Source organism: Bos grunniens, chromosome 6 (assembly GCF_055505025.1).
Source record: "Bos grunniens cultivar Pamir isolate PY7600 chromosome 6, Bosgru_T2T1.0, whole genome shotgun sequence".
Classification (NCBI taxonomy): Eukaryota; Metazoa; Chordata; class Mammalia; order Artiodactyla; family Bovidae; genus Bos; species Bos grunniens.
In genome coordinates this window covers 99,373,624-99,400,274 of record NC_141170.1, presented here as the reverse complement: position 1 = coordinate 99,400,274, position 26,651 = coordinate 99,373,624, and the positions used below count along the sequence as shown (strand labels likewise).

The 26,651-nt window shown below is 42.5% G+C and overlaps 1 protein-coding gene and 1 long non-coding RNA gene across 10 annotated transcripts in view; both read left to right on the top strand.

Annotated features, from left to right (window-relative positions):
• The window catches only part of TBCK (TBC1 domain containing kinase), a 209,668-nt gene extending 205,068 nt beyond the window's left edge, over positions 1–4,600 (top strand). For 6 of the 9 annotated variants that reach the window (XM_086406952.1, XM_086406946.1, XM_086406954.1 and 3 more), the window contains one exon: positions 2,681–4,600. In XM_086406952.1, coding sequence (XP_086263078.1) covers positions 2,681–2,791 — 111 coding nt within the window. In that variant the 3' untranslated portion in view covers positions 2,792–4,600. The remainder of the gene's footprint in view (positions 1–2,680) is intronic. The other 3 variants (XR_015165799.1, XR_015165800.1, XR_015165794.1) reach the window with 1 other exon arrangement.
• Positions 4,601–9,141: 4,541 nt separating this feature from the next.
• Positions 9,142–16,425, top strand: LOC147371086 (uncharacterized). The gene is made up of 3 exons (XR_015165801.1): positions 9,142–9,251; positions 14,190–14,304; positions 16,189–16,425. It is a non-coding gene; the product is annotated as an uncharacterized LOC147371086 (long non-coding RNA).
• The last annotated feature ends 10,226 nt before the right edge of the window (positions 16,426–26,651 follow it).

Here is a 26,651-nt window from a genome sequence, read left to right as displayed (position 1 = left end):
TGAAGATCAGCTCTCTTTGCACTCTAGCTCACATGATACCTTTTGGATCAAGGGGTACTGTTTCTCTTCAACTACTTAAATACTTAACTACTATTAAGGAGACTCTCAGTGGCTCTGGAAGAGTTTAGGGTTTGAAAGGTACATGGCCTTTGAATCTCTTAAGGCTCTACAGAAATGGAAAAGATAAGTGGGGTCAGCAATACTGAGGTCCATTTCTGTGAGTTGTTCTGAAAATTGCTAAGATCCAAATCCAGCAACATCTGTTTTACCTACTTACCAATACCTTTATCCTTTGGGCTTAAGATAGTATTTTTGAAAATATTGTCCACAGACCTGCTTTAGAATCATCTAATGGTATTTGTTTAAAAACAACAACAACAACAACAAAAACACATTTCTGAGCCCTGGATCTATTGCTTATTAGCAGAATCTCTGAGTGAGGCCTTGAAGTTACCCTGACCAAACCACTCAGCTGATTCTCTTGAACCATAAAGTCAAGACTGCTGGCTTGAGATTCCACCAATATTAAGCTTCAGATAAGCTTCAAATACTCCCAAGAAACAACAGCATTGTGAGCAAGTATTAGTCATTTTTCTTGAAGGATCTGAGATCAGCTTATAATAAAGTAATTGAGAAGAACGTGAGGACACAAACACCCAAGGAGGAGGAACAGGACACCACATACAGATAGAGAGAGAATGCCAGAGAGCCCAAGAAAACCTTCTCTACTTCACTCTTTTTCCCTCAGTTATTTGTCCTGTATCATAGTTTAGTTCAGATCAATAGGCGTATATTGAGTCCCTGCCATGTCCAGGGCATTAGAGATAAAAATATACGGGGACTAGAGTAGTCGCCAGTCCAGGTTCGATGCACAATACTGGATGCTTGGGGCTGGTGCACTGGGACGACCCAGAGGGATGGTACGGGGAGGGAGGAGGGAAGAGGGTTCGGGATGGGGAACACTTGTATACCTGTGGCAGATTCATGTTGATATTTGGCAAAACCAATACAATATTGTAAAGTTAAAAAATAAAATAAAATTTAAAAAAATATATACGGGAACTTCCCGGGCAGTCCAATGGTTAAGACTCTGCGCTTCCATGGCAGGGGGCACAGGTTCGATCCCTAGTCAGGGAACTAAGATTCTGCATGCCATACAGTGTGGCCAAAACAAATAAACATAAACAACACTGTCACTGTCCTAGAGGAGTTTACAGTTTGCTAGAGAAGCAGACTCTTAAATAGGCAATTTACATTGCTGTAAGCCAAAGATAAAGTCTTGCACAAAAAGCCTGGGGGCTGAGAAGAGGGCCTCCTAATGCAAACTTGGCTCCTAGACAAGGAATTGCCTGAGTAGGGAAATAAGTAGAAATTAGGCAGGTGGGAGGGGGTTTGTTTTCAGGAGAAACTAAAACCCAGGAGTTGGTGGGAGTTGGAGCCTGTTTCCAACCAACAGTGTACAACAAAAAAGACTCTTGAGTCCTAAAGTGATCCCTATCAGGGGACTGATTACAGTCCACAACTCAAGTACAAGGAGTAGAGAAAGATAATCCACGATCCTGGATACATAGACATGGGCAAGCCAGGGAGTGTGTATGTCTTGATAATTTTTCAAAGCCCTGCTTTGTTAGGCATCTAGAAGACTTCTTAGAGCAGTCCTTCCTATTTATTCCAAGTTTATAGTCTCGAACTGTTCATTGCAGTTGCTCCAAAAACATGTTAGAACCAGTTTATGGGCCCTCCCTTCCCTGGTAGCTCAGCAGTAAAGAATCCACCTGCCAGTGAAGGAGACATGGGTTCTATCCCTCATCCAGAAGATCCCCTGGAGAAAGGAATTGCAATGCACTCCAGTATTCTTGCCTGGGAAATCCCATGGACAGAGGAGCCTGGAGGGCTGTAGTCCATAGGGTCACAGAAGAGTCGGACATGACTTAGCAACTAAACAACATTGGCCCTCTCTGGGATATTGTGCACATAATTGCAATAACTAATATGTTGAAAATACTATAAAAATTGTTCAAAATATAGATGAGAATGTTTTGGCAATCACTGGAAAGATATAGGAAAAATAGGAATGTTAATGATTTCTGGGGGTGGGGGACTAAGAAGAAATGTAAGAGGAGTTTAGGTCTCACTGCTTTTTACCCTTTTATATTGTTAGAACTGTTTACCATGTATATTTACTGCCTATTCAAACAAGTTTAAAAGAGAACTAAAGAGACACATTTATACCATAGCATGAATACGTTTGAAAGAGGGATTTAATTTATATTAAAAACTAAATTAATGATTCGTTGATAAAACAGTGACAGCAGTGATATCACCATTGTTTTGTCTGCTGCTGCTGCTGCTGCTAAGTCGCTTCAGTCGTGTCCGACTCTGTACAACCCCATAGACGGCAGCCCACCAGGCTCCCCCATCCCTGGGGTTCTCCAGGCAAGAACACTGGAGTGGGTTGCCATTTCCTTCTCCAATGCATGAAAGTGAAAAGTGAAAGTGAAGTTGCTCAGTCGTGTCCAACTCTTCGCGACCCCATGGACTGCAGCCCACCAGGCTCCTCTGTCCATGGGATTTTCCAAGCAAGAGTACTGGAGTGGGGCAGCTTGAGAAAAAAATGGGATTAGACAGATATCAATTTTGTGTATCCTTTATAAATTTGTCCTTTTTTTTTTTTTTTCAGTTTGCAGCTCATCTTGTGAAGATGAAATATCCAAGAATCTGTATTCTAGATGGTGGCATTAATAAAATCAAGCCCACAGGCCTCCTCACCGTTCCTTCTCCTCAAATATGAAGAACAAGAGCATCGCTGTTAAAAGGACAGAGTAGCTGCACCCCCCACAGCACACTGTCCACACCCTTGCCACTCTGACAGAGCCAGACTTCCAGATTGTTATGTCTTCATAAAGTTTTGTCATGAGACATTTATTTTTTAAAATGCATGACCCAAATGTTCAGCTATCCAGGAATCAAACTTGACTGTACATGTATTGCTGAAAGAATTTTCTTAATGGTGAAATCCGACCATGTATTTTTACCACATCAACACAAAGCCAGAAGAATTCAATTGACGAGGCAGGTTTAGCATTATCAAGAAATCTTGCTGCACTGAAAAGGCTGTCTTCCCACAACACTGAACAGATAGTCCTAACAGCGGTATTCTTTAGGAATATAGACTGAATGTGGGCTGAAATCATTCTCCCATGATAAAGAAAAGTGAAAAGCTATTCACCATACATTCCTTATAAGTACATGTTACATTTGGTATCTCATTTTTGGCCCAGACATGTGTGTGTGTGTGTTTAGAGGGAGCATTATTTAGCCTATTGGAGAAAGTAATAACAGTTCTAAAAAAATGACAGTCAGAAACTATTCATATTATATAGAATATTGTTCAGCTTCTGTAGCTGAGACACTAAAAATAAGAGTGACTTAGACAAAATAAAACTTTATTTTTCTCTCATGTAACACCCTACAGAGTCAATGTAGGGCTAGTGTATTGAATTCATGGTTATTAAGAACTCAGGTGTCTTTTTTCATTGATCTACCACCCTCAACACGGTTTCTATCCCATAGATCAAGATGGCTGTTCAACTCCCACTATCACATCCGCAGTTTGGAAGGAAGGGAATCTCAGAGGAGGGAGGAGGAAAAAGAAGAGAAGGTAAAAATAGGGAGGAAAAAGAGAAGGGAGGGCATGTTCCTTCTCTTTAAGGGCACAAACCAGAAGTTGCACATGTTCCTTCTGCATACATACTATTAGCCAGAACTTAGGCATGTGGCCACAATTAGCTATCAAGAAAACATGAAATATAGTTTTGACTGGGCAGTCATTTACCCAGCTAAAGTTTTTATTACTGTTTAGGAAGAGGAGAACACATTGAAGGACAGCTGGCAGCCTCTGCCACATAATCCTAAAAATCAGACATTTCATTGAATCTAAGATATATCACAATTTTATGCACCATGAAGAAAGAAAAATGCAGCCAAATAAACTGTGACACCCTATCAATTATAAGATTCATTTCCATTTCAGAAATGTGAAAAAATATGCATATTAGAATTATTAAAATACAGTATGTCTTTTTGACTTTTCAATTTTGTTTTAACTACAACATGTTCTTTTTTATCTTTAACTTGTATTTCTCTTTTCAGTATTAGGACTACATAAGTAGAATATTTCAATAAGAACCTCAGTCCAACTTTCCAGACTATGGTTTTATGACTGCAGTTTGTTTTGGGGTTTTTTGTCATCTATATTTTTTATTCAGATATAATTTATATACCTTAAAATTCACCCTTTTAGAATGTATAATTCATGTTTTTTAGTAGATTCACAAACCTGTGCAATAATCACTGTTAATTTCAGAACATTTTCAAAACCCAAAGAAGAAATCCTCTACCTATAAGCAGGCATTCCCCATTGACCCCCTTCCAAGATCTTTAATTTGATTTTTATGTATGGAGTGAGATAAGTAGCCAACTTCATTCTTGCACGTAGATGTCAAGTTCTCCCAGCAGCTGTGTTGGGTTTTTTGCTCAATTAAATTATATTCAGTCATTCACCAAATAAAATACTACTCCTTGCAAGACACTGACATAATCAATGGTTGTATCATTCTGTGATCTCCAGAGAATATACAAAGAAAAATGTGAGAATTAATGAGAAAAGAAAATTTTACCATGATTCCTCTAACATCATTTACCATCATCTACCCTGGTTAAGAAAATAAGTCGTCCTATCCATTCCTTCAGCCTTTGATGACTTATTTGACTGCATAATCAGTGTAGCACTGATGATTGTTTGGGAGAAGTGCTTCGGAGTCTTAACTTTGCCTTCCTGAAAAAGCAGAGAAAGATGGAGGAGCAGAGATGTGAACTGAATAGGGTGGTAGGTAGTGAGAGAGGGTGAAGACCTGAGTTGTGAGGGTGGCTGTGTGAGAACATAATAGTGGCCAGCCTCCGTTACAACTTTGCCTTTGTTCTTTCTTAAAATGATACATTTAGGCTTATTTTGAAAAACTTGGAAGTTTTTTTAAAACATTCAAATTATGAATAATATTTAATATTCTCAACAGTAAAATAAGCAAGCATACAATCCCTGCCATATCTACATACAGGGTATGTTTTTCGATGGCAGATGGTTTCAACAAAGTTGACCCCACAACCGTTTGTTGAATTAAACCCTATATAACCCGTGACTTGTAGAGGTCCTTTTTTAATGTATTTTTGACTCCTACACAGTCACTATCAGCAGTGTTTATTTTGGCATCAGCAGTCTCTTCCCTCTGCCTCAGTTCAGTTCAGTTCAGTCGCTCAGCCGTGTCCGACTCTTTGCGACCCCATGAATCACAGCACGCCAGGCCTCCCTGTCCATCACCAACTCCCGGAGTTCACTCAGACTCATGTCCCTCTGCCTGGAATGTCCTTATTACCGCCACCAGCTCCACAGACACACACACGCACACATACATTTACAGATTCTTCATAATCTAGCACCAGTAGCATGGTCTCCAGTTTTCTCTGACTTCTGTGTGCTGCATTGAGCCTCAAGTCTATCAAAGCATTCCATTCATACTTCTAGTAATAGACTTGTTACATCATTTTGCAATTATCTGTTCACATTTGGAACCTTTATTTTTAAAATATGAGCTCCCTTTAAAGTCAGAGTCTATAATTTATACCTTTTGTTATCTTCAGCAGCCCAGTACACTGGCGATACTTGCTGTATGTAGAATTGAATCTCTAGCTTAGAGATTTGATATGAATATAAGAAATCCAGGTAATTTTTTTCAAGTGCCAAACTCATCTGGTACCTGATGATATATAAATAAATTGAAAATTCAATTCATGGAGTAAAGATAGGATCTCTAATATTTTACCCAACTCTAAAATTCTGTACAACAGGATAAACTAAGCTAGTTGCATCTACTTTCCAAAACATAGAAATGCTAAATTTAGAAATGTTAATAAAAATATCTCATACTTAACCAAGACTGAAAGAATAAAACAAATTTCTGATGTCAGCTATAAAGAGGAGCTGGGATATCAGATATCAATATAGGCCCTAGGAGCTGAAGTTCATAGGGATAGAGGCTTTGGGTCTTCTGGTAAGGAGTTGGTACTAAGACTCCTTTACAAAGTGACAGTTTCAGAGAACTCTTTGCTCCGTGAAGTGATTAGAGATGGCTTTCAGCCAAATCCGGGAAACTATAGGGAAGATGGTCATGGCCTGTTATTTTGAGGGAAGACATCTGTTTTAGACAGATGGAGACATTCAATGGAAAGGCTGGATTAAGTCCCCAGACTAGGACAGGCTTCAGGTCATGTGTTTACCTGACTGTTTAAAAAGGAGAGTAATGGACCTTCCCTCGTGGCTCAGTGGTAAAGAATCTGCCTGCCAATGCAAGAGACACAGGCTTGATCCCTGATCTGGGAAGATCCTAGATGCTGCAGGGAAGTGTCTGCTCCACAGCTACTGAACCTGTGCTCTAGAGCTCAGGAGCTGCAACTCCTGAAGCCCTCGCGCCCTAGAACCCGTTCTCTGCAACAGGAGAAGCCACCACAGTGAGAAGCCTGCATTCCACAACTAGACAGTGCCCTGGCTCACAGCAGCCACGGAAGAGCTCGCATGGCAACAGAGACCCAGCACAGCCAGAAAATAACAAATGAGAGCATGAATTATATCAAACTTCTGGACTTCCCTAGTGGCTCAGATGGTAAAGCCTCTGCCTACAACTAGTACACATTGTAAATAAGCTATTTAAAAAGTTTGCCATTTTTTTTTAAGTTACATGTATTTTTGTCTTCTCTGAGTAATTTTCTTGTTAATATCTTATGATAGGTGCTTGTCACATGAAGACTAAACCTGGATCTTGGCAAATTCCATATTCTGTAGATAGACTGTTATATTTGTAGCTGGTACTAGTGACTTTCAGGCCTACTCTCTCCTCTTGGAGTGATGATCTTTGATATCTTTTCTCCTCCCTTTGAGAGGACTCATTTTTAGTTTTCATTGTTTGCAGCATTTCAATACCGCTCTGTTCTAATGCTCACGGTGGCCAATAAGCAGTGCCCAGGTGCCCAGCTACAGCATTGCCGGCGTTCCTTGATATCATGTACTAATCCTCAGGGTGATGGAGACGTAAACACTGTCCTGCCTTGGCTTAAGACTAATCTCAGAGCTACAGCAAATGCATTTAAAGCCTTAGATCAGATTCTAAATACGGCTTCTTGCCACACTGAAAGAGTCAACTTTTGAAACTATTATTGTCGTAATAGGTAGCTGTGACTTTTTGAAAAACATTACATGGCCTACCAATCTTTTAAAAAGCAGTTACAGTGTGATCATTAAAGTACTAAAAATTGAGACAGTCCATGCATTAATTTTCTCATTAATGCTGGAAACTCTTTTTTTTTTTTTTTTACCATTATTAATTTCTTCTCAACTCTATTTGCATACTCTTCAGTCTTTTATGGTAGGATAATTTACTGTTTTCAGGCTTATAGTTTGTTAGAACTGTTCCTACTGGCTTGGAACTGCTAAATGTGCCCATTTCTTCCCAGTTCCACATTCAGTGACCTTGGTAGCTTAAAATTGGCCATGGCAGGAGTATTTAGAAATAGACATCATGAAACATGGCTTTCTTTGCACTCATTTTTATTTTTTTGAAAGCCAGTTAATAATATTTAGCAGAAAGCTACTGATTTTGACCATCCTATGCTCAGCATATTACCTGTAGATTATAAATCATGAAGATAAATTTAAAGATCATCCAATCCAAACATCATTACCCAAACAATAACAGTGAAATGATTTTGTGCAAATCACATAGCTAGTAAAAGATCCAAAATTACAATTCTGCTTTCCTGATTCTTAACACATTTCTCTGTCTACAACATACAAATGGAGAAGGTAAAAAACACCAATTTTGACCCATTACACACTTATTACAGGACAAATTTTGGTCAGGCCTGTGTTATATTATGCATCAGATCAGATCGGTAGCTCAGTCATGTCCAACTCTTTGCGATCCCATGAATTGCAGCATGCCAGGCCTCCCTGTCCATCACCAACTCCGAGTTCACTGAGACTCACATCCATCGAGTCAGTGATGCCATCCAGCCATCTCATCCTCTGTCATCCCCTTCTCCTCTTGCCCCCAATCCCTCCCAGCATCAGAGTCTTTTCCAATGAGTCAACTCTTCGCATGAGGTGGCCAAAGTACTGGAGTTTCAGCTTTAGCATCATTCCTTCCAAAGAAATCCCAGGGCTGATCTCCTTTAGAACGGACTGGTTGGATCTCCTTGCAGTCCAAGGGACTCTCAAGAGTCTTCTCCAACACCACAGTTCAAAAGCACCAATTCTTCAGCACTCAGCCTTCTTCACAGTCCAACTCTCACATCCATACATGACCACAGGAAAAACCATAGCCTTGACTAGATGGACCTTTGTTGGCAAAGTAATGTCTCTGCTTTTGAATATGCTATCTAGGTTGGTCATAACTTTCCTTCCAAGGAGTAAGCGTCTTTTAATTTCATGGCTGCAGTCACCATCTGCAGTGATTTTGGAGCCCAGAAAAATAAAGTCTGACACTGTTTCCCCATCTATTTCCCATGAAGTGATGGGACCGGATGCCATGATCTTTGTTTTCTGAATGTTGAGCTTTAAGCCAACTTTTTCACTCTCCACTTTCACCTTCATCAAGAGGCTTTTTAGTTCCTCTTCACTTTCTGCCATAAGGGTGGTGTCATCTGCATATCTGAGGTTATTGATATTTCTCCCGGCAATCTTGATTCCTATATTATGCATAGGATATGAAAATAAAGCACAAAAAAATGTTGACTAAGCTCACTGTTAACTTTATGATGTAGAAGTATCACTTAGTATTAACTCCTGGCAGACGCCTCTCTCACTGCCCCTTCCATATTCCCTCAGAAAACAGTAAAGATTTCCAAGAAAAGAAACACAGTTAAGTATCTGCATTCCCCCAAACTGAGGGAAGAACCACTGTTCTCAGGAACTCCTGCTATATATTAAGTTACCTCTTCAACTCCAAGACAGGATTACCCAGAAAACACTTCTACAGTGTTTCTATAAACAGTCAAGTCCTTGATATACCAGGTCAAAGTTGGCCTTTAACCTTTGCCTTCTATGTCTTTGCTAGGCACCAGGCTTGAAGAACTGGAGAAGTCCTTGTATCAGCCTCCCAGTAACACGTGGAAAGCCAAAGAGAGGGACTACAAGGAAAGAGGTTAGTTAGCTAGTTTCTAGGTCTATTATTCATAAAAGAGAAGAAATACACTTTAGTTAGATCAGAGATCAGTTAAGTCATATAGTCAGTTCGGTCATAGGTCAGATAGTTTGCTATCTTAAAAAAAATTAATTTTATACCTGAGGTAAACAATCTTGATGATTTATTACTTGTCAGATATTATATCTTTTCTAAAATTATCTTTAAGATCATTAGTAATCTCATGTACCATGCATTCATTTCCATGAATTTCACATCAGGTTATTAAGGACCTGAAAGGCATGGGAGGAATATGATCACTGGATTGAGCCCAAATGACACAAAGAGTAATTTGCATACTAATGTGCAACCAATAAAAGAGAATCTTTTATTTCAATATGTAATAAGGATTAAAAGCAATCTCTGTGCTCACACACCATCATTAATTATGTATAGCAATACAAGATTACAGGATAAAACATCTAATGCAGTGGTCAGTATGAACACTTGGTTTTATTCAGTCTCTAAGTCATGTCTGACTCTTTGTGACCCCATTGACTGCAGCACCCCAGGCTCCTCTGTCCTCCACTATCTGCTGGAATTTGGACAAATTCATGTCCATTGAGTCAGTGATGCTATCTAACCATCCCATCCTCTGTTGCCCCCTTCTCCTACCGTCAATCTTTCCCGGCATCAGAGTGTTTTCTGATGAGTAGGCTCTTTGTATCAGGTGGCCAAAGTTTTAGAGCTTCAGCTTGAGCATCAGTCCTTCCAATGAATATTCGGGGTTGATTTCCTTTAGGATTGACTGAGTTAATCTCCTAGCAGTCCAAGGGACTCTCAAGAGTCCTCCAGCACCACAATTTAAAAGCATCGATTCTTCAGCGCTCAGCTTTCTTTATGGTCCAACTCTCACATCTGTAGATGACTACTGGAAAACCCGTAACTTTTGACTAGATGGACCTTTGTTGACAAAGTGATGTCTCTCCTTTTTAATATGCTGTCTAGGTTTGTCATAGCTTTTCTTCCAAGGAGCAAGCATCTTTTAATTTCATGGCTACAGTCACCATCCGCAGTGATTTTGGAGCCCAAGAAAATACAATCTGTCACTGCTTCCACTTTTTCCCCTTCTATTTGCATGGAGCTGTCTGTGGCATAGATCATGAACCTCCTTATTGCAAAATTCAGGCTTAAATTGAAGGAAGTAGGGGAAACCACTAGACCATCTAGGTGTGACCTAAATCAAGTCCCGTATGATTATACAGTGGAGGTGGCAATTCGATTTAAGGGATTAGATCCGGTAGACAGAGTACATGAGGAACTGTGGATGGAGGTGTGTAACACTGCGCTGGAGGCAGTGACCAAAGCTCAGTTTGATCGTAGTAACTCCTTATTCTGAGCCTGATTCCTGTTTATAAAGGAGGTTCTGTCCCAGGAGTGTTACACCTGTTCTCCACGTGCTCTGCAGAGGCCTTCCTGAGATATGGCTTGGCATGAAGGCCCCACCATGAGAAACTAGTAGAAACAGGAAGAATCAGCTTCCAGTGATTTATCTATTTATCTCTGTGTAGAAAAAAACAAAAAGACATCAAAAAAGATTGATTCAGAGCTAGGAGGTTAGTTTGAGTTCTGTACTTTCTCAAATTAATCTGGTGGAGGCTGATCAGTGTTAAAAAGTTTTTCACCCCTACTTTGGGGCTACTACAGCAATGACTGGATAGTTGCCCTAAATTGTGGTTTATCTACATTTAGTTTGTAACAAGAATTTTTTTCATATCAGCATGCCCTAATGTTGATACCAGGTAGTCTTGATTTATACAACCATTTGGTGCCTAAAAAGACACCTGAGGTGAGTGTTTTCCTGGTACCAAGATAATTTTTAAAACTAGCCCTCCCACTTTTTAAATTAACTAATATGAATCCTACAGGGATTAAGTCTAACAGCATCCCAGGTAACAGAAAAGACCTAATTCAGAAGAACTAGTTCGTAAATAAATATACCTATAGTATTTATTTATCGGGCTGCTAGTTAACTAATACTTTATGAAATCTATTGAGCATGAAATGTGCCGATTAGGCATTTAAGTACCTATTCCAAAATATGCTGATTTCTAAATCACATATTTTTTTAAAATTGCATATGTGTAAGTGAATGAAATAAAGGAGATGATTTTAATAAATAATTAACATCTTAACCAACTCATTTCACTGTAAGTTCTGGAAATGTAATTTTAACATGAAGCTTATGCAACAATATAACAACTATTTTAAAATTGCAGCGGTGACTTTTATAACTTAACAGAAAGCAAGATGTTACATACTTACACAGAAACTATCCCATAAGATGACAGTAGCTCAAGTAGAAGCTGACTTTATTAAGTGCCTTATACATAATTAATTCTTTAGTTATTATTAACATCCTGAAATGAATTTAAAACTGCCCCTTTTGATTAAGTGAAGTAATATAAAAATTCATATTGAAGTTCATTACTATCAGCTAAATTAATTCAATAAAATAAAAAACATAAATTAATGAGGAAATTATTGCAATTATTTAGCCCTTTCAATTACCTTGTCCTGCCTAGGACATTAAGTGAGCCTTTTAAAAAGGTGCTATGCATTTATTGTAAAGACTGATTCAAATTTTACTAGAGCATTATCACGTACCAGCTAGAACAAAAAGATGATTTCTAGGATATGAACAAAATGATAAGTTAAATATCTGATACAAATTAGTTGTATAAAGATTACCAAAGGATCCCACTGGCAGCTCTAAAATCTGTCATCCCAGCATAGATGCTAAACCTGACACGTCTTGGCCCCGGTCATGCTTTTGTTGCCCCATGAGAGCACATGTGTGACTCAGCTATCAGTGTCTCAAGGGTAGGTGATATCCTAACTCCTCAATGACACCTTGCCCCTGACATGGCATGTATATTTTTGTTTACCCAGATCTTGGAAGGCTGGAATGAGGAAGAATTCTGGGCTGGGGTTTCAGATTGGCTGGCAATTGTTTAGTGGTTATGGTTGAGAGAGGGGTTGAACTTTCTCAAGGATCTTTCCTTTCACAACACTGAGTACCCTAAGCCCCCCAGAATTCTGGTAAATCTCGCTTCCTGCAGCACTATTTGGAAGCTCAACCTCCATCCCCTGTGGCTGTCCTCAGAGCTGCTGCTGCTCCTAAGTCGCTTCAGTCGTGTCCGACTCTGGGCGACCCCATAGATGGCAGCCCACCAGGCTCCCCCGTCCCTGGGATTCTCCAGGCAAGAACACTGGAGAACACTGTCCTCAGAGCAGGGCCTCCAAACCTCCTATCAGAATTCAACCTCCAGACACCTCAACAATAGGAAATATTAATATATTTCAAGATCCCAACACTATTGCATAAAGAATTGTCAGAAGACCATTCTGAGAGAAAGTGCAAGTTTAGAAAGAGGAAAAGAAAAGAGAGTTTTCCTCTCCCTTAAGAAACCACAGATTAGGGGGAGCATACAGGGAGACCAGGGCTTCCCAGGTGGCGCTAGTGGTAAAGAACCCACCTGCCAATGCAGGAGACGTAAGAGACGCGGGTTTGACCCCTGGGTCAGGAAGATTCCCTGGAGGAGGGCATGGCAACCCACTCTACTGTTCTTGCAGGGAGAATCCCATGGACAGAGGAGCTTGGTGGGCTACAGTCCGTGTGGTCACAAAGAGTTGGGCACAACTGAAGCAACAAAACGCACAGGGAGACCAAGAGTAAGAAAATCTGGAATCTTCTGCCTCTCCACTGTGGCTGTCGGCATGTCCCTGTGCAGTTCACTGAGGCTCTCTAAGGCTCAAGTTCCTCCTATATGAAACAGGAATAAGAGCACTGATCCAGCCTGTCTCCCAGGCTTATGCTGGAGCTCATGAAAAAGCATTTTATAAAAGGAAAAGTGTTACTCAAATGTAACATGTTTACAATTTTTATAAAGGTCCTAACTGTTCTATAAAACCATCAAGCCAAATTGTTTATCTACCATGTTGTTTTTAAATAAGAAATTTGACACAATAACGATTACTCTTACAATCCATAAATATGGTCCTATTATACAATATACACAAGGGGAAGGCTCTATGAATGGTGATAAGATTGCACACTACACGTTGGCTACTGTTTGGTGAAAAGCAACCATTTTTGCTAAGTCGATAAGTTTTATCCAAGATCTTTTCAGATTTCTCTTTGTTTTCTACACTCCCCTTCCCCTAACCCAGTTTTACCAACTTAAAATACCTTCTTCTAAGAATAATCTAAATTATTCTCTCTTGATAAAATCTGGCCGTTTCAGCTTTGCCAATAGTCATCTACACCTCGATGATAGAGATTAACTTCATTTCAAATCCACTCTTCCCTTCAGTTTTATCTCCTCCTTCCCTTGCAGCTCTCCCCTGGACTTCAAAGCAGCTTTGTGGTTTGCCTTGCAGAAAATCAATGGTTGAGAGATGAAAAGCAGCTCTTGTTTATCTCTATCCGCTGAAGGTCATTCTGCTCAGTAGCATCCGTGTGAGATCCACAGCCATTTTTCCTTACAGAGGAAAGAAGTAAATTGAATACATACCTGTAAGCCATTATAAGGAGAGAGTGGTGCCCATTTTAAATGAGTAGGATCACAACAGAACAAGAATATATTAGTATGAATAAGTAGTATAATGGAGTACTGGTGTTTGGAGTACAAATTTAGACTGTCACTGGATATGACCCTGATTTTTTTAAAAAAAAAGCTATGTCTGGACTTAGTCATGAGGCATAAAATTATTACAGATATGGCTAGAGTTGTTGGCCTTGCTTACCCAGGTTGTGTATCAGTCCCTTTTCAAACAGTGATGACACATTCTAGCCCAACCCTGTCATATCTATTGCTTAGCTCTCGGTGTTCTTTTTGTTCCAAAGTCGTTTCTTTGAGGGCAAGTTGAGTAGCATTTTCATTCTATTTCCCACAGAAATTAGAACATCATCAGCACAGAAGTGGGCTTCAATGTGTGTCTATTGAACAAATGGAGAGGATCATTGTTTACAGCAAAAAGCACCAATCAACAATGATTACTTAAGTACCAGGTATGTGCCTGCATCCTAGGATAGGCAGTGAGTGATATTAATGAGGTAGACGTGGTCCCTGTCAGAAGGGTTGGCACACACAAAGGAATTTGGAAAGAGACCCCTGATATAACTTTGTGGCACAGGCTATACACTTGTTCTGTGTACTCAGCAAAGCTGGGCCAGGCACTTACTTCCCTGTGAGCCAGGGCTCTCCATAATGAGACCAATTCTCAAGACTGGGGGTTGGGGGGCTCTAGTACTTTGGACTTCAACACTTTGCCACTTGCTGAATGTGTGACCTTGAATAAGTTCTGTCTCAGCCTCAGTTTCCTAATCTGTTAAACAGTGTTGATCAGTGCCTGCTTTGTGGGCTGGCATGAGGAATAAAGGGAAAAATGATTGCAAGGCACACAGTGCTTAGCACCTAGAGCACGTAAAAATAGAAGTAGCTATTTTTATACCGTTTATTGTTAACCTGAAAGCTTTTTACCTCATCATTAGCTCACCTTTAGAAGCACAGTTTCACGATGTCTCCATGCTTGTGGTCTTTTTCCACTCATTATGTGGGAATTAACTAGCCAAGACAGAAAAAAATGTTAAGGCTTACAGTGAGCATGACCAGGGCCAGAGAAGAAGAAGGAAATAGGGTCCTTTCTTTTTGAAGCTCCCCCTGAAATGAGGGCCAGCAGGAAGCTGTGCATGTTAAACAGCCATGCACTGGGCACCGTGGAGTTCTGTGCAGTTCTTGCTGATCCTTGGGAAACAGCACCTGCTTCTAGAGTTATTTGCCAGGTGTCTTGAGAGCCTTTGGGCAATTGCCTGCTAAAAAGAGACACCGCAGCGGCTAGCTGCTGCTGCTACTGCACTGAGCCCTTGTAGAACATCTACCCTGTGACTGTGAGGAGCTGTGCAGTCCTGCCTCCAGAGCTAGCTTCCCCCTAGCTCTGACTTCTCAATTTCAGGGATCCTATTTGGAGTCAGTTGTACTGAGGGGCAAGCTGAAATTCCCTTTTAGCCTATGCCTGTTGCCAACACTGTTCTTGCCTTTGTCCTTAACATGCATCCATTTCCTAAAAGCACTGCAAGTTAATTCTGCTGCAGGTGGTGATGGCATGCCTTCCGAGGCACCTCAGCTCTTGCACAGATTAGTACATAATTCTGACGCCACTGAGCATATAAGTGTCAGGATAAATCTTTCCTCTGCTGCTTAATTATTGATATCAGTAATAAGTTATTATTACATTATTTCTAATATTAGTAGTAAATTGGGACATCCAACTTATTACTGCCACCAATGCAGTGGTAAAGAACCCTCCTCCTAATGCAGGAGACGCGGGTTCAATTCCTAGGTCAGGGAATATCCCCTGGAGGAGGAGATGGCAACCCACTCCAGTATTCTTGCCTGGGAGATCCCATGGACAGAGGAGCCTGGTGGGCTACAGTCCATGGGGTCGCAAAGAGTCAGACACAACTTAGTGACTAAACAACAGTAACAAAGTAATAAGTTAGTATTTTGAGTATCTGAGGATTCATAGGCTCTGTTAAGAAGGAAGAAATTTTATTTCACAACACTGTTACTCTGTTTCTGCTCTAGAAGCAGTCTAATTGCTTAATCTAAAAAATATGTACACAGTGATTCCTTGAAACAAGTTTTCTATTGGGGTGTTTAAGTTTAAAAACTACCTTAAACGTATCTCTTATTACAAACACATACTTCAGTTCAGTTCAGTTGCTCAGTCGTGTCCGACTCTTTGCAACCCCATGAATCGCAGCACGCCAGGCCTCCCTGTCCATCACCAACTCCCGGAGTTCACTCAGACTCACGTCCATCGAGTCAGTGATGCCATCCAGCCATCTCATCCTCTGTCATCCCCTTCTCCTCCTGCCCCCAATCCCTCCCAGCATCAGAGTCTTTCCCAATGAGTCAACTCTTCGCATGAGGCGGCCAAAGTACTGGAGTTTCAGCTTCAGCATCATTCCTTCCAAAGAAATCCCAGGGCTGATCTCCTTCAGAATGGACTGGTTGGATCTCCTTGCAGTCCAAAGGACTCTCAAGAGTCTTCTCCAACACCACAGTTCAAAAGCATCAATTCTTTGGCGCTCAGCCTTCTTCACATAATAAACTGGAGCTAAATTTCAGCTGGTTAATTGTTTATTGTTGCTCTATATTATTTCCTTAAGAAAACATACTGGAAAATCATATAGGAATTTCTTCCCGAAGTATACCTCAATATGTTTAAACACATCTATACTGGTTGGAGGAGTGACCCGACATTTCATGTAGACAGGATGCTCTGATGCAGTGCTCTGAACAGTAGGAGGTGCTTCAACAGAGTGTACATGAAGTCATTGGGTGGGAACCTGACTTCCTTTCCCGGCTGTGACCTGGGACATTTAACGTTGCTGAGCCTCGGTTTATGTCTCTGTCAAGCAGGTTTAATAATCATGTGTGTTCCACAGGGCTACAGTGAAGACAAATGTGATCACGTATGTAAAGCACTTATCACAGTGCCTGGCACACAGGAAAGACTTAATTCAGGGCAGCTAATAATAATATAAGACACCATGTGCCCATCCTAGTGTGTGCTTTTCCTAAATTCTCGTGCTATTGAATGTAAGCAGTGGTGAAATGGGGTAAGCAAGATGCATTTTTGGCTAATAGAAGCAGCGTCCTTTATTCACGGTGTCTATGGGCCCAGGAGGGGCTAGAAATACAAAGAAAAGGAGCAGCTGCCAGCAGTGCCTTCTGCTGCTGCTGCTAAGTCGCTTCAGTCGTGTCCAACTCTGTGCAACCCCATAGACAGGAGCCCACTAGGCTCCTCTGTCCCTGGGATTCTCCAGGCAAGAACACTGGAGTGGGTTGCCATTTTCTTCTCCAATGCACGAAAGTGAAAAGTGAAAGGGAAGTCGCTCAGTTGTGCCCGACTCAGCGACCCCATGGACTGCAGCCTACCAGGCTCCTCTGTCCATGGGATTTTCCAGGCAAGAGTACTGGAGTGGGGTGCCATCGCCTTCTCCGCCAGCAGTGCCTACAGAGCTGTTAGAAGATGGCCACAGGAGGCGGATCATTGTGGAGCAAGAAGGCAGAAGGAGGCCTGGGTTTGCCGAGGCGACAGGAGACCGTGTTGCTGAAACCTAGTGAGGGGTAGATGAGAGGGGCAGTGCTGGCAGAGGGAGAAGAATGCCCAGAGCGAGGAGAAGAGGGGAGCAATGGAGGATGTGTGAGGGGCAAACTGCCTGTGCTAAATACTTACTGGGCCTGTGTAAGGACACAGATGGAGGCCCTTCTGCACTGTTCTAAAGGGCATGGATCCAGTGGGGTCTGTTTAAGAACTATGTACATGATACAGTATCTCCCAAAGGGAATGCCACGGAGTTTTACTTCTACCAAATGCTGAGGGGAAACAAAAAGCTGTCTACCATATCCTCTCTTGGAGACTCACATATCTCATACTAAAGCTTAAGAAGACTCTACCAAAAAAGATACTCATTTAACTATTAAGGTAGCATTTGCTAAACTGAACTCACCTGGCATGTGCTAGCTTCCTCAAGCCCTGATGGGCCACTGGGCACTGCAGGAGGCCAGCTTGAGGCAGCTCCACGGCTAAGGCCCAAACCACACTCAGGCCGTGTGGTTATTGACTCTCTGAATGTCAGTTTCTCATCTGCAGTGTAGAGGAATTAAACGAGATGACCTTGAAGATCCCGGGGGGCTCATGACATTGGTGAGATTCAGTTTTCACACACTTCCTTTCCCAGAGCTCTGTGCCTGTCCTGTTGCTGCCAAACTCCAAAGTTGGGACAAACCAGAAGAGCAGACTTCACAGTAGATAAGCTGTCTCCAGGAGCCTCGCTTTTCCATCCTAACTTTCGCTTTGATCCATCGCAGGCCCAGCAGATGCCATAGTGATGAGCTCTGTAATTCCATGGGAAAGACGTGGGAAACCCAATCATAACAGCAATAATTCAACAGCCTAGCAAGTGCCAGATTTAATGTGTGCTTCTCCCATAGCATGACAGATGATAAATATATGACAGCAGCAGAATGTTCATCTCTGACAAAAGAACTTCAACACATTTACTGAAATCTCTAATTTGCAGCAAGTTGAGTTCCAGTTTATAGGTAAGTTAGTTTGCATCTTCTCATAACACAGAAACATTTGACATGGTTTAGACTCCCAGGAATGCCCTTTGCACTAAGCCCATTTAATCCACGATGAAACAATAGCTCTGAGTGTATTCCTCAAAGACTGGACTTTGAAGGCATCTATTTCATCCTCTTCCCCCCATTCCTCTCCCTGGCTTTACAGCTTCTCTTATTTCATCATTCAGACCTCCCACACATCACTAACTTTACCAATTCACCAAGAGAAAAACATGGCTATCCCCCCAAATTAATGCTGTCTGTAGTGAGAGGGAGGAGGCCACACAAATGGTTATCTTCAACATTTAAGCGTGCCCCACCCACCCCACCCCCAGGATGGTGGTATTCAACCATTCACACATGGTGTTAATTGTTGTCATGTCCAACTCTTTGTGACCCCATGGACTGCATCCCACCAGGCTCCTCTGTCCATGGCACTCTCCAGGCAAAAATACTGGAATGGGTTTCCATGCCCTCCTCCACAGGCTCTTCCCAACCCAGGGATTGAACCCAGGTCTCCTACAATGCAGGCAAATTCTTTATTGCCTGAGCCACCAGGGAAGCCCCATTTGCACATAAATCACAAGTTTGAAATTCCTAAATCAAATCCTAAATTGCCATAATCCAGGCAAGTAATGTTGCTTTGAAAGCAAAAATAGGAGGATCCACATTTTCTCCTCTTCTTTGATGGTATTGAAGCTTGAACCTAAATTGGACCCTATCCAAAGATCTACATATATCCAGGCATATCCATCCTGTTGGTGGGTAGGAGCCACCAGCAAGACAGTGGTTGGGACAAGAGTCCTGGGTCAGCCCAGCACTAATCTAGAACCGTGGTTCTCACAATGTGGTCTTCAGACCAGCAGCCTCAGCATCATCAGGGAATTCATTAGAAATGTAAATCTTGAGTCCCACTCCAGACTTGCAAAATCAGAAAGTCTGGGCTTAAACCCCAGAAGGGCTTCACAAAGCCTCCAGGTGATTCTAATAAATACTAACGTTTGAGAAGGCTGATCTGCCTGCCTGCTTCTGCTAAGTCACTTCCATCGTGTCCGACTCTGTGCGACCCCATAGACAGCAGCCCACCAGGCTCCCCCATCCCTGGGATTCTCCAGGCAAGAACACTGGAGTGGGCTGCCATTTCCTTCACAATGCATGAAAGTGAAAAGTGAAAGTGAAGTCGCTCAGTCATGTCTGACTCTTCAGGACCCCATGGACTGCAGCCTACCAGGCTCCTCCGTCCATGGGATTTTCCAGGCAAGAGTACTGGAGTGGGGTGCCATCGCCTTCTCTGGATCTGCCTGCCTAGCCTTCTGAATTCTTGTCTGTACTGCACAAAAAGGGAGGGCTACAGGCAGAAGCTGAAGGATACATTCTCACAAGGTGATGCGTGACCTGGCAGCTTGATCATCACTACCTAGGAGGCAAAAGTGACAGAACTGGGGGGAGGTGGCATCGCCCAGTGAGAACTTCGGGGAGTGCAGCAGCTCCTCAGCCTCCTGCTGACTTGGGCCATGAGGTACTGGAGACTCTTGGAGGAATCTGGACTGTCGAGAACACCGGAGCCATGAGGAGGTGAGGAGAGGCTCAGCCACCCTCAGGTGCCTTCTCGGTCCCCAACCAGGGAACCCTGAACAGAAGACCATAAAAGGGTTGTTCCTGAGGTCACAGGAGACCCCACTGAGGACTATCTGAAACTGGGTGAGACTTCAGTGGGGGCCATGAAGCTGGCAGGGGAGGGGTGTAGGGGAGGAGTGGAAAGTGAAGGGAGAGGGAAGAAAGCCTGTGATGTTCAGGCTATTGCCACGAATCTAATCCTGTTAGAGTGGGGAGGCCTGGGGAGGCTTGAGTTACAGGAAGAACAGAAATTCATCTTTAGCGTAGGCTTTAGTACAGAGAAAATTTTGATGCCTTCACCTCTCTCTGATGACTCTGTGGTATAAACACCAAGCCAAGAAAACTCTTAGCTTGGTTTTAAAGTCACAGAGGGGCCATCCCTTCCCCTACACCCTACCCCAGACACATGCACACAGGGGTCTGCATGGCACATTGTGGTGGGAAGTTACCGAGGGCTTCCTGGATGACAGGGGAAGACTGCTTGCCCGAGCATCAGTCAGATCCGTAGCTTTCCCTGATGATTACCCCATCAGCTTCAGCCCCTGATAAAACACATTAGCCCTTTCAAGTCTGCTGGAAGCTCCAGTCCCAAGCAGTGCCTCCTCGGATGCAGTGGTTTGGCAATTTGGGGTCTCCCTGGGCTCTCATGAAAAGGGTATCACATTTCTGACCGCTTTCCCTGTGGTTGGACTTATTCCTCCTCCTCTGAACCAGCATCTCCCTTTTCTTTCCTACTTGTTTACCCTCTTGTAACTTTGAAGGCAATGAAGTCCAAGTCACGGAAATTGTTAATCGCACCCTTCAGTTTGGTTGAACAGAAGAACTGGTGTGGACTTCGGCTGGGGCTGCCAGGAAATTCAGGGCCTGTTTATTTGGCCTGGGGTGCCTGGAACCCATGCTAAACATCTTCTCAAGTTATGGAGCTGCCTCCTTCCCGAGATGTCAGCTTAACACTCATATTGCTACTTTTTAAGCTACTGGGTATCTGGGGGCACTCTCTCTCCAGAAGGTATTTTTTTTTAGAAAATTAACATTGGCTGGATGGGTGGGGGGGTGTGTTCATGTGTTATATTTATTCATCCCAGACTCCATCAGCTTAGAAGTGCAGTCTCCAGGCATTAGTCAGCACTGGTTCCTAGTGAGTATATCACTTCCCCTGGGGCATCCAGACAAGAAACAAGGACTCTAAAATTCCTCTCAGTGGCCCCATGCCCTCTGCTTCTTGTCTCCCTGCCCCTGGCTTGTGTAACACAAACCCCATCTTGCTTGCTATCTTTCCTTCCCAACTTGCAACTGGATTTCCTCCACCAAGTAGCAGGCGAGTCAAAGAATACAAATGCTTCCCAGTGCCAAGATCTGTGTGGAGCTCAGTCTCCAGGGAACTCAGCCTCAAGTACCTTTCCAGCTGCCCAGCTGCCAGGGAATCCAAAGCAACAAAATCTTCCTGCCACCTGCCTCTCCATCCATTTTGATGAGGGGGGCCTTAACGGTGGAAAACTGACCACATAAAATGGAGCCAGGGGAGAGGAAAGTGGTCTGCCACATCACAAGTGCCACCATTTTGACATAGAGTTGTAGGAAGCAGTGGAGGCCACCCTGAGGGGTGCAGATGCACCATATGTGATGGAGATTCACTGGAGCCCGTGTCCCCGCAGGGGCTGGCCGGGCATGTGTGATCTCCAGGCCCCCTGGGTCAGGTTGGACTGCATAATTCTGTGGTGGAAATAAGCCTCTAAACTGAGGTCACGTCTCCTGTGGAGGCAAAAGCAGAGTTGGTAACAATGGCTTCTTTGGTGTCCTGGGAAGGGATGGCTGTTGGCATGGCTCACCCATCTCCCTTTGTGAGGTGCGTTGCTCCATCCTCCCTGTTTCCCTTCCTTCCTCCCCTCGTGCTGGGTGATAAACAGGCCAAACAGTATCATCCATTTCACCTGGAATGAGCTCTCTTATCCTCCTGTATCGATGTCACTGACATTTGATGCCAGGTACTGCAATAGATGATAAACAACTTTACCTTTTATCTTACAGAGGACCCAAGAAGAAAGGATAGTGAGAATAAGCAGGTTCATTGTTGACAGAGAATCAGGCTATTCACTAGGACACTTTTCCTTCCTTAGAAATGGCCTCACTAATCTGGCAGAGCACAGTGATAGATGTGGGGGGTAGAGGAGGTAGGGAGGTATCTTAGAGTTTGAGAGACTTATTTAAATTGGCTGTGTCACCCCTAAGTTGAAAAGTTTTCTGGCCTGATGTCAGTAGTGGAATGTTAACTATTGGGCTGGGTTCCCATTCCGTGTTTCTCTTCCTAATCAATCCTAATCATATTTCGCTCATTCATGATCTCATATAACCTAGTGGTGAGATACAACATCCTTCATTTTCAGACTAATAGTGGAAATAGTTATCAAGTAATGGATATTTCCAGTTACGGCTTCTATTGCCCATTTTGTGAAACCAGTCTAGACCTTTCCCTGGGTCAGAAAGCTTTACCTCATAAATAAAGAAGTGAGCCTTGAGTCCAAAAATCATGATGATTCTTACTGTCTAAACTAGTTGATGGGGAAGCCTTGTAGGGTCATTGGAAGGACCTCACTCTAGAGTTAGCCAGACTGGGCTTCAATTCCCAACTCTACAACTTACTGACTCAATGACATTGGGCAGGTCACTAGACCCTTTTGAAAGTCAGTTTTCCAATCCATAAATTAGGCAATAATACTCATCTTGTGAGGATTTAGTAAACTAATTTAGGATAAATTCCAGACACTTGCTCACCAACCATTGCATTTCCTAGACCTTAATTCCATTCTATTCTTAGCTCCATGAAGGCAAGGATATTTTGTTCAATCCTATGTCCTCAACACATATTAGATATTCAGTAAAAAAATGTTTAAACAGATTATTTGGAGGACAAAATCTCTGGGATTTCTTTCTTCCTCATTCCATACACCTTTTTCTTACCCCATCCTGTACTTCCTCACCAGTCTTCTGCTTCTGGACAAAACGGAAAAACAGGGGCCATGAAATTAAAAGACGCTTACTCCTCAGAAGGAAAGTTATGTCCAACCTAGATAGCATATTGAAAAGCAGAGACATTACTTTGCCAACAAAGGTCCGTCTAGTCAAGGCTATGGTTTTTCCAGTGGTCATGTATGGATGTGAGAGTTGGACTGTGAAGAAGGCTGAGTGCTGAAGAATTGATGCTTTTGAACTGTGGTGTTGGAGAAGACTCTTGAGAGTCCTTTGGACTGCAAGGAGATCCAACCAGTCCATTCTAAAGGAGATCAGCCCTGGGATTTCTTTGGAAGGAATGATGCTAAAGCTGAAACTCCAGTACTTTGGCCACCTCATGTGAAGAGTTGACTCATTGGGAAAGACTCTGATGCTGGGAGGGATTGAGGGAAGGAGGAGAAGGGGACGACAGAGGATGAGATGGCTGGATGGCATCACTGACTCGATGGACATGCGTCTGAGTGAACTCTGGGACTTGATGATGGACAGGGAGGTCTGGCGTGCTGCGATTCATGGGATTGCAAAGAGTCAGACACGACTGAGCGACTGAACTGAACTGAGTCTACTCTTACATCTTGTAATAGGATGAATCATGTCCCCCAAAGATATCAAGTCCTAATCCCCAGGCTAGTAAATGTTACCTTCCTTGAAAAAAAAAAAAAAAAGAAATGTTACCTTACTTTCAGATGTATAAATTGAGAATTTGAAGATGAGATTATGTAGGTGGGCCCTAAATGTCACAACTGTCTTTATTGAGAGAGAAACAAAGGGAGTTAGCACAGGCACACAGAGGAAAGGTGGTGTGAGGATGGAGGCAGAGATGGAGGTGATGCCAAAACGTTCTAGGAACACCAGGACAGCCCCCAGAAGCTGGAAGGGGATTCTCCATTAGAACCTTCAGAAGGCATGTCCTTTGACACCTTGATTTCATATTTCTGGCCTCCAGAACTATGGCAGAGTAAATTGCTATAGTTTTCTGTTGTTTTCAACCACCCAGTTTGTAAATTTTTACAGCAGTCCTAGGAAATGAATGCACATCACAAACAACTGAAAAATTAGACAAAACACATTAAAAAAAAAAAAAAGGATTTTCATATATTGGTCAATGGACCCTGCCAGACACTGACTACTGAGAGAAGGGTAACTCGGCCCCAGCCTACCTCCCAGAGGGTTTCCAGGCTGCAACACAGCAAGGAGACCATGGCTCTCAGAATTTGGCAGTTTGACTAGGCATGCATGTGGAAGGGCTGGGTTGCTTTCCCAATATTGGTCTGACAAGTTGTTTATTATATAATCTCCTGAAGCAATTATTTTCTTTCTTTGCTTGACCAGTTTGTTTGTTTTTTAAAAAGCCTTTAGTTGGCCTTTTCACAGATTGTGAATCTCATTTAACTTAGATTTGTGTTAAATTTGGCTATTTTTAAAAAGAGAAGAGAAAGGATTTCTTCCTGTTGGTTATGTTCTTGATTAACATGGTCATAGAGATGTTCACTGATCTGTTCATTTAAGAGAAGGGAAAGAAATTTGAAATCTCTCATGTGAAATATGACTTGCCTTGGGGCACCAGGGTTCCCTCACCAGCGCTGTTTCTTCTCCACTAGGGTATAAGCTCCCTGAGGGCAGGATATGATCTCATTCTCTGCTGTATCCCCAGAGTCTAGACTGATTCTTGCACACAGTGAGTTCTCAAGCCTGTTCACTGGATTAAGTGGTCAGCCTCATTTAACTTAAGCAAATAAACCCTGTACAGTGCTTGGGACATGAACACCAAAAACAGAATGTGGAAGATGGTGGCTTCTTAAAGAGGACAGCACGGGGCATCAGTCTTCTCATGCTGCCATAAGGATACATTGCCGGCTGGGCCACTCACACAACAGGAATTCATTTTCTCACAGTTCTGGAGAATCTAAGTCCAAGATCAGAGTTCCAAAAATATTCAGTTTCTGGGGACGCCTCTCTGCCTGGCTTATAGACGGCTGCCTTCCCCTTATGTCCTCATGCATTCTCTCTGTGTGAGCACGTGGACAGAGAGAGCTCTGGCATCTCTTCCTTTTAAGGTGCCAGTCAGATTAGGACCCCACCCATATGATCTCATTTATTATTGTTGCTATTATTGACCGCCAAGTCAGGTGTGCAATCTTGGCTCCTGACCAGGGACTGAACCTGGGCTCCCTGAATTGGGGAGAACAGGGTCTTAACCACTAGACCAGGGAAGTCTCTGGCTTCATTTAATTACCTCCTTACAGGCCCTGTCTCCCAGTGCAGTCATACTGGGTGTTCAAACTTCGACATATGAATTTGTGGGACACAATTCAGCCCATAACACACGGGTTTGTTTGTGTGTTCCATTTTTTCCTGCTGCTGCTAAGTCGCTTCAGTCATGTCCGACTCTGTGCAACCCCATAGATGGCAGCCCACAAGGCCCCGCCATCCCTGGGATTCTCCAGGCAAGAACACTGGAGTGGGTTGCCATTTCCTCCTCTAATGCATGAAAGTGAAAAGTGAAAGTGAAGTTGCTCAGTCGTGTCCGACTCTTAGCGACCCCATGGACTGCAGCCTACCAGGCTCCTCCGTCCATGGGATTTTCCAGGCAAGAGTACTGGAGTGGGGTGCCATTGCCTTCTCCCTAGTAAATATCTAAACCAATGTGAATCTGGTCACCTCTAGACCCCAGATGTTAGAGAAAGGGAACTATTTCTATACTACAAAATTAATAATAGTTGCTTAATATCATCAAATATCCAGGCAGTATTCAAATTTCCCCAATTCTCTCATTAGTTTCTTCAGTGTATGTTTTATCTTATTAGTTGCATTTGGTTGATATACTCTAACATCTCTTAATTTTTTTTTCTTTTTCTTACAGTTTGCTTATTGAGAAAACTTAAGTTGTTTGCTCTCTAGTTTTCCTACATTCTAGATTTTGTTGATGGCTTTCCCATGGAAAAGCATATTTAAATCATTTCTCTATTCTCCTTATTTCCTAAAAACCATTAACTTTGACTGGAGGCTTGAGGGAAATGGAACATTTAACTCCCAAAATAATTTATTCTAATTTAGTGTTCTCTTCGTGAAGTGTTTATAAAGACAGTGAGGGTCAGAGATTATTCTCCAGGAGCCACAGTGGCTCTGAGATGGCAGAGGGCAACTGAGGGAGTGATTCTGGTATTTGAAAACCTATGCCTGAAAATTTCTAACCACTTAGAGTAACAAGGCCAGAGCTCCTTCATGAGAGCAACAAAAATGCACAACACATTAATGTATTTTAGATTTTTATATTGCTTTGTTTAATAGATTTTGAATTGTAGGAGAGGGGGAAACTCAGGGCATATCTCCAATTTTATTCTTAACCTGCACAAGTAACAAGCAAAAATATAATCTGTCAAGCAGCCCTCCCTGGAGGACTCTGGTTAATGTTTCCAGGTTCCTCTAGAAACAATTACCCTCATTTCAGAAACACACTGGTTTTCTAGTCCACACCAGATCCCACCAACTTATTTTGTTCACAAGAAACAGGTTAGCAAAGAGGGAAAATCTTCCCTCCAGCCCTCTAACCTGCTTGTCAGAGAATTAGAGCCAGATTCGCTGATGTATCTGA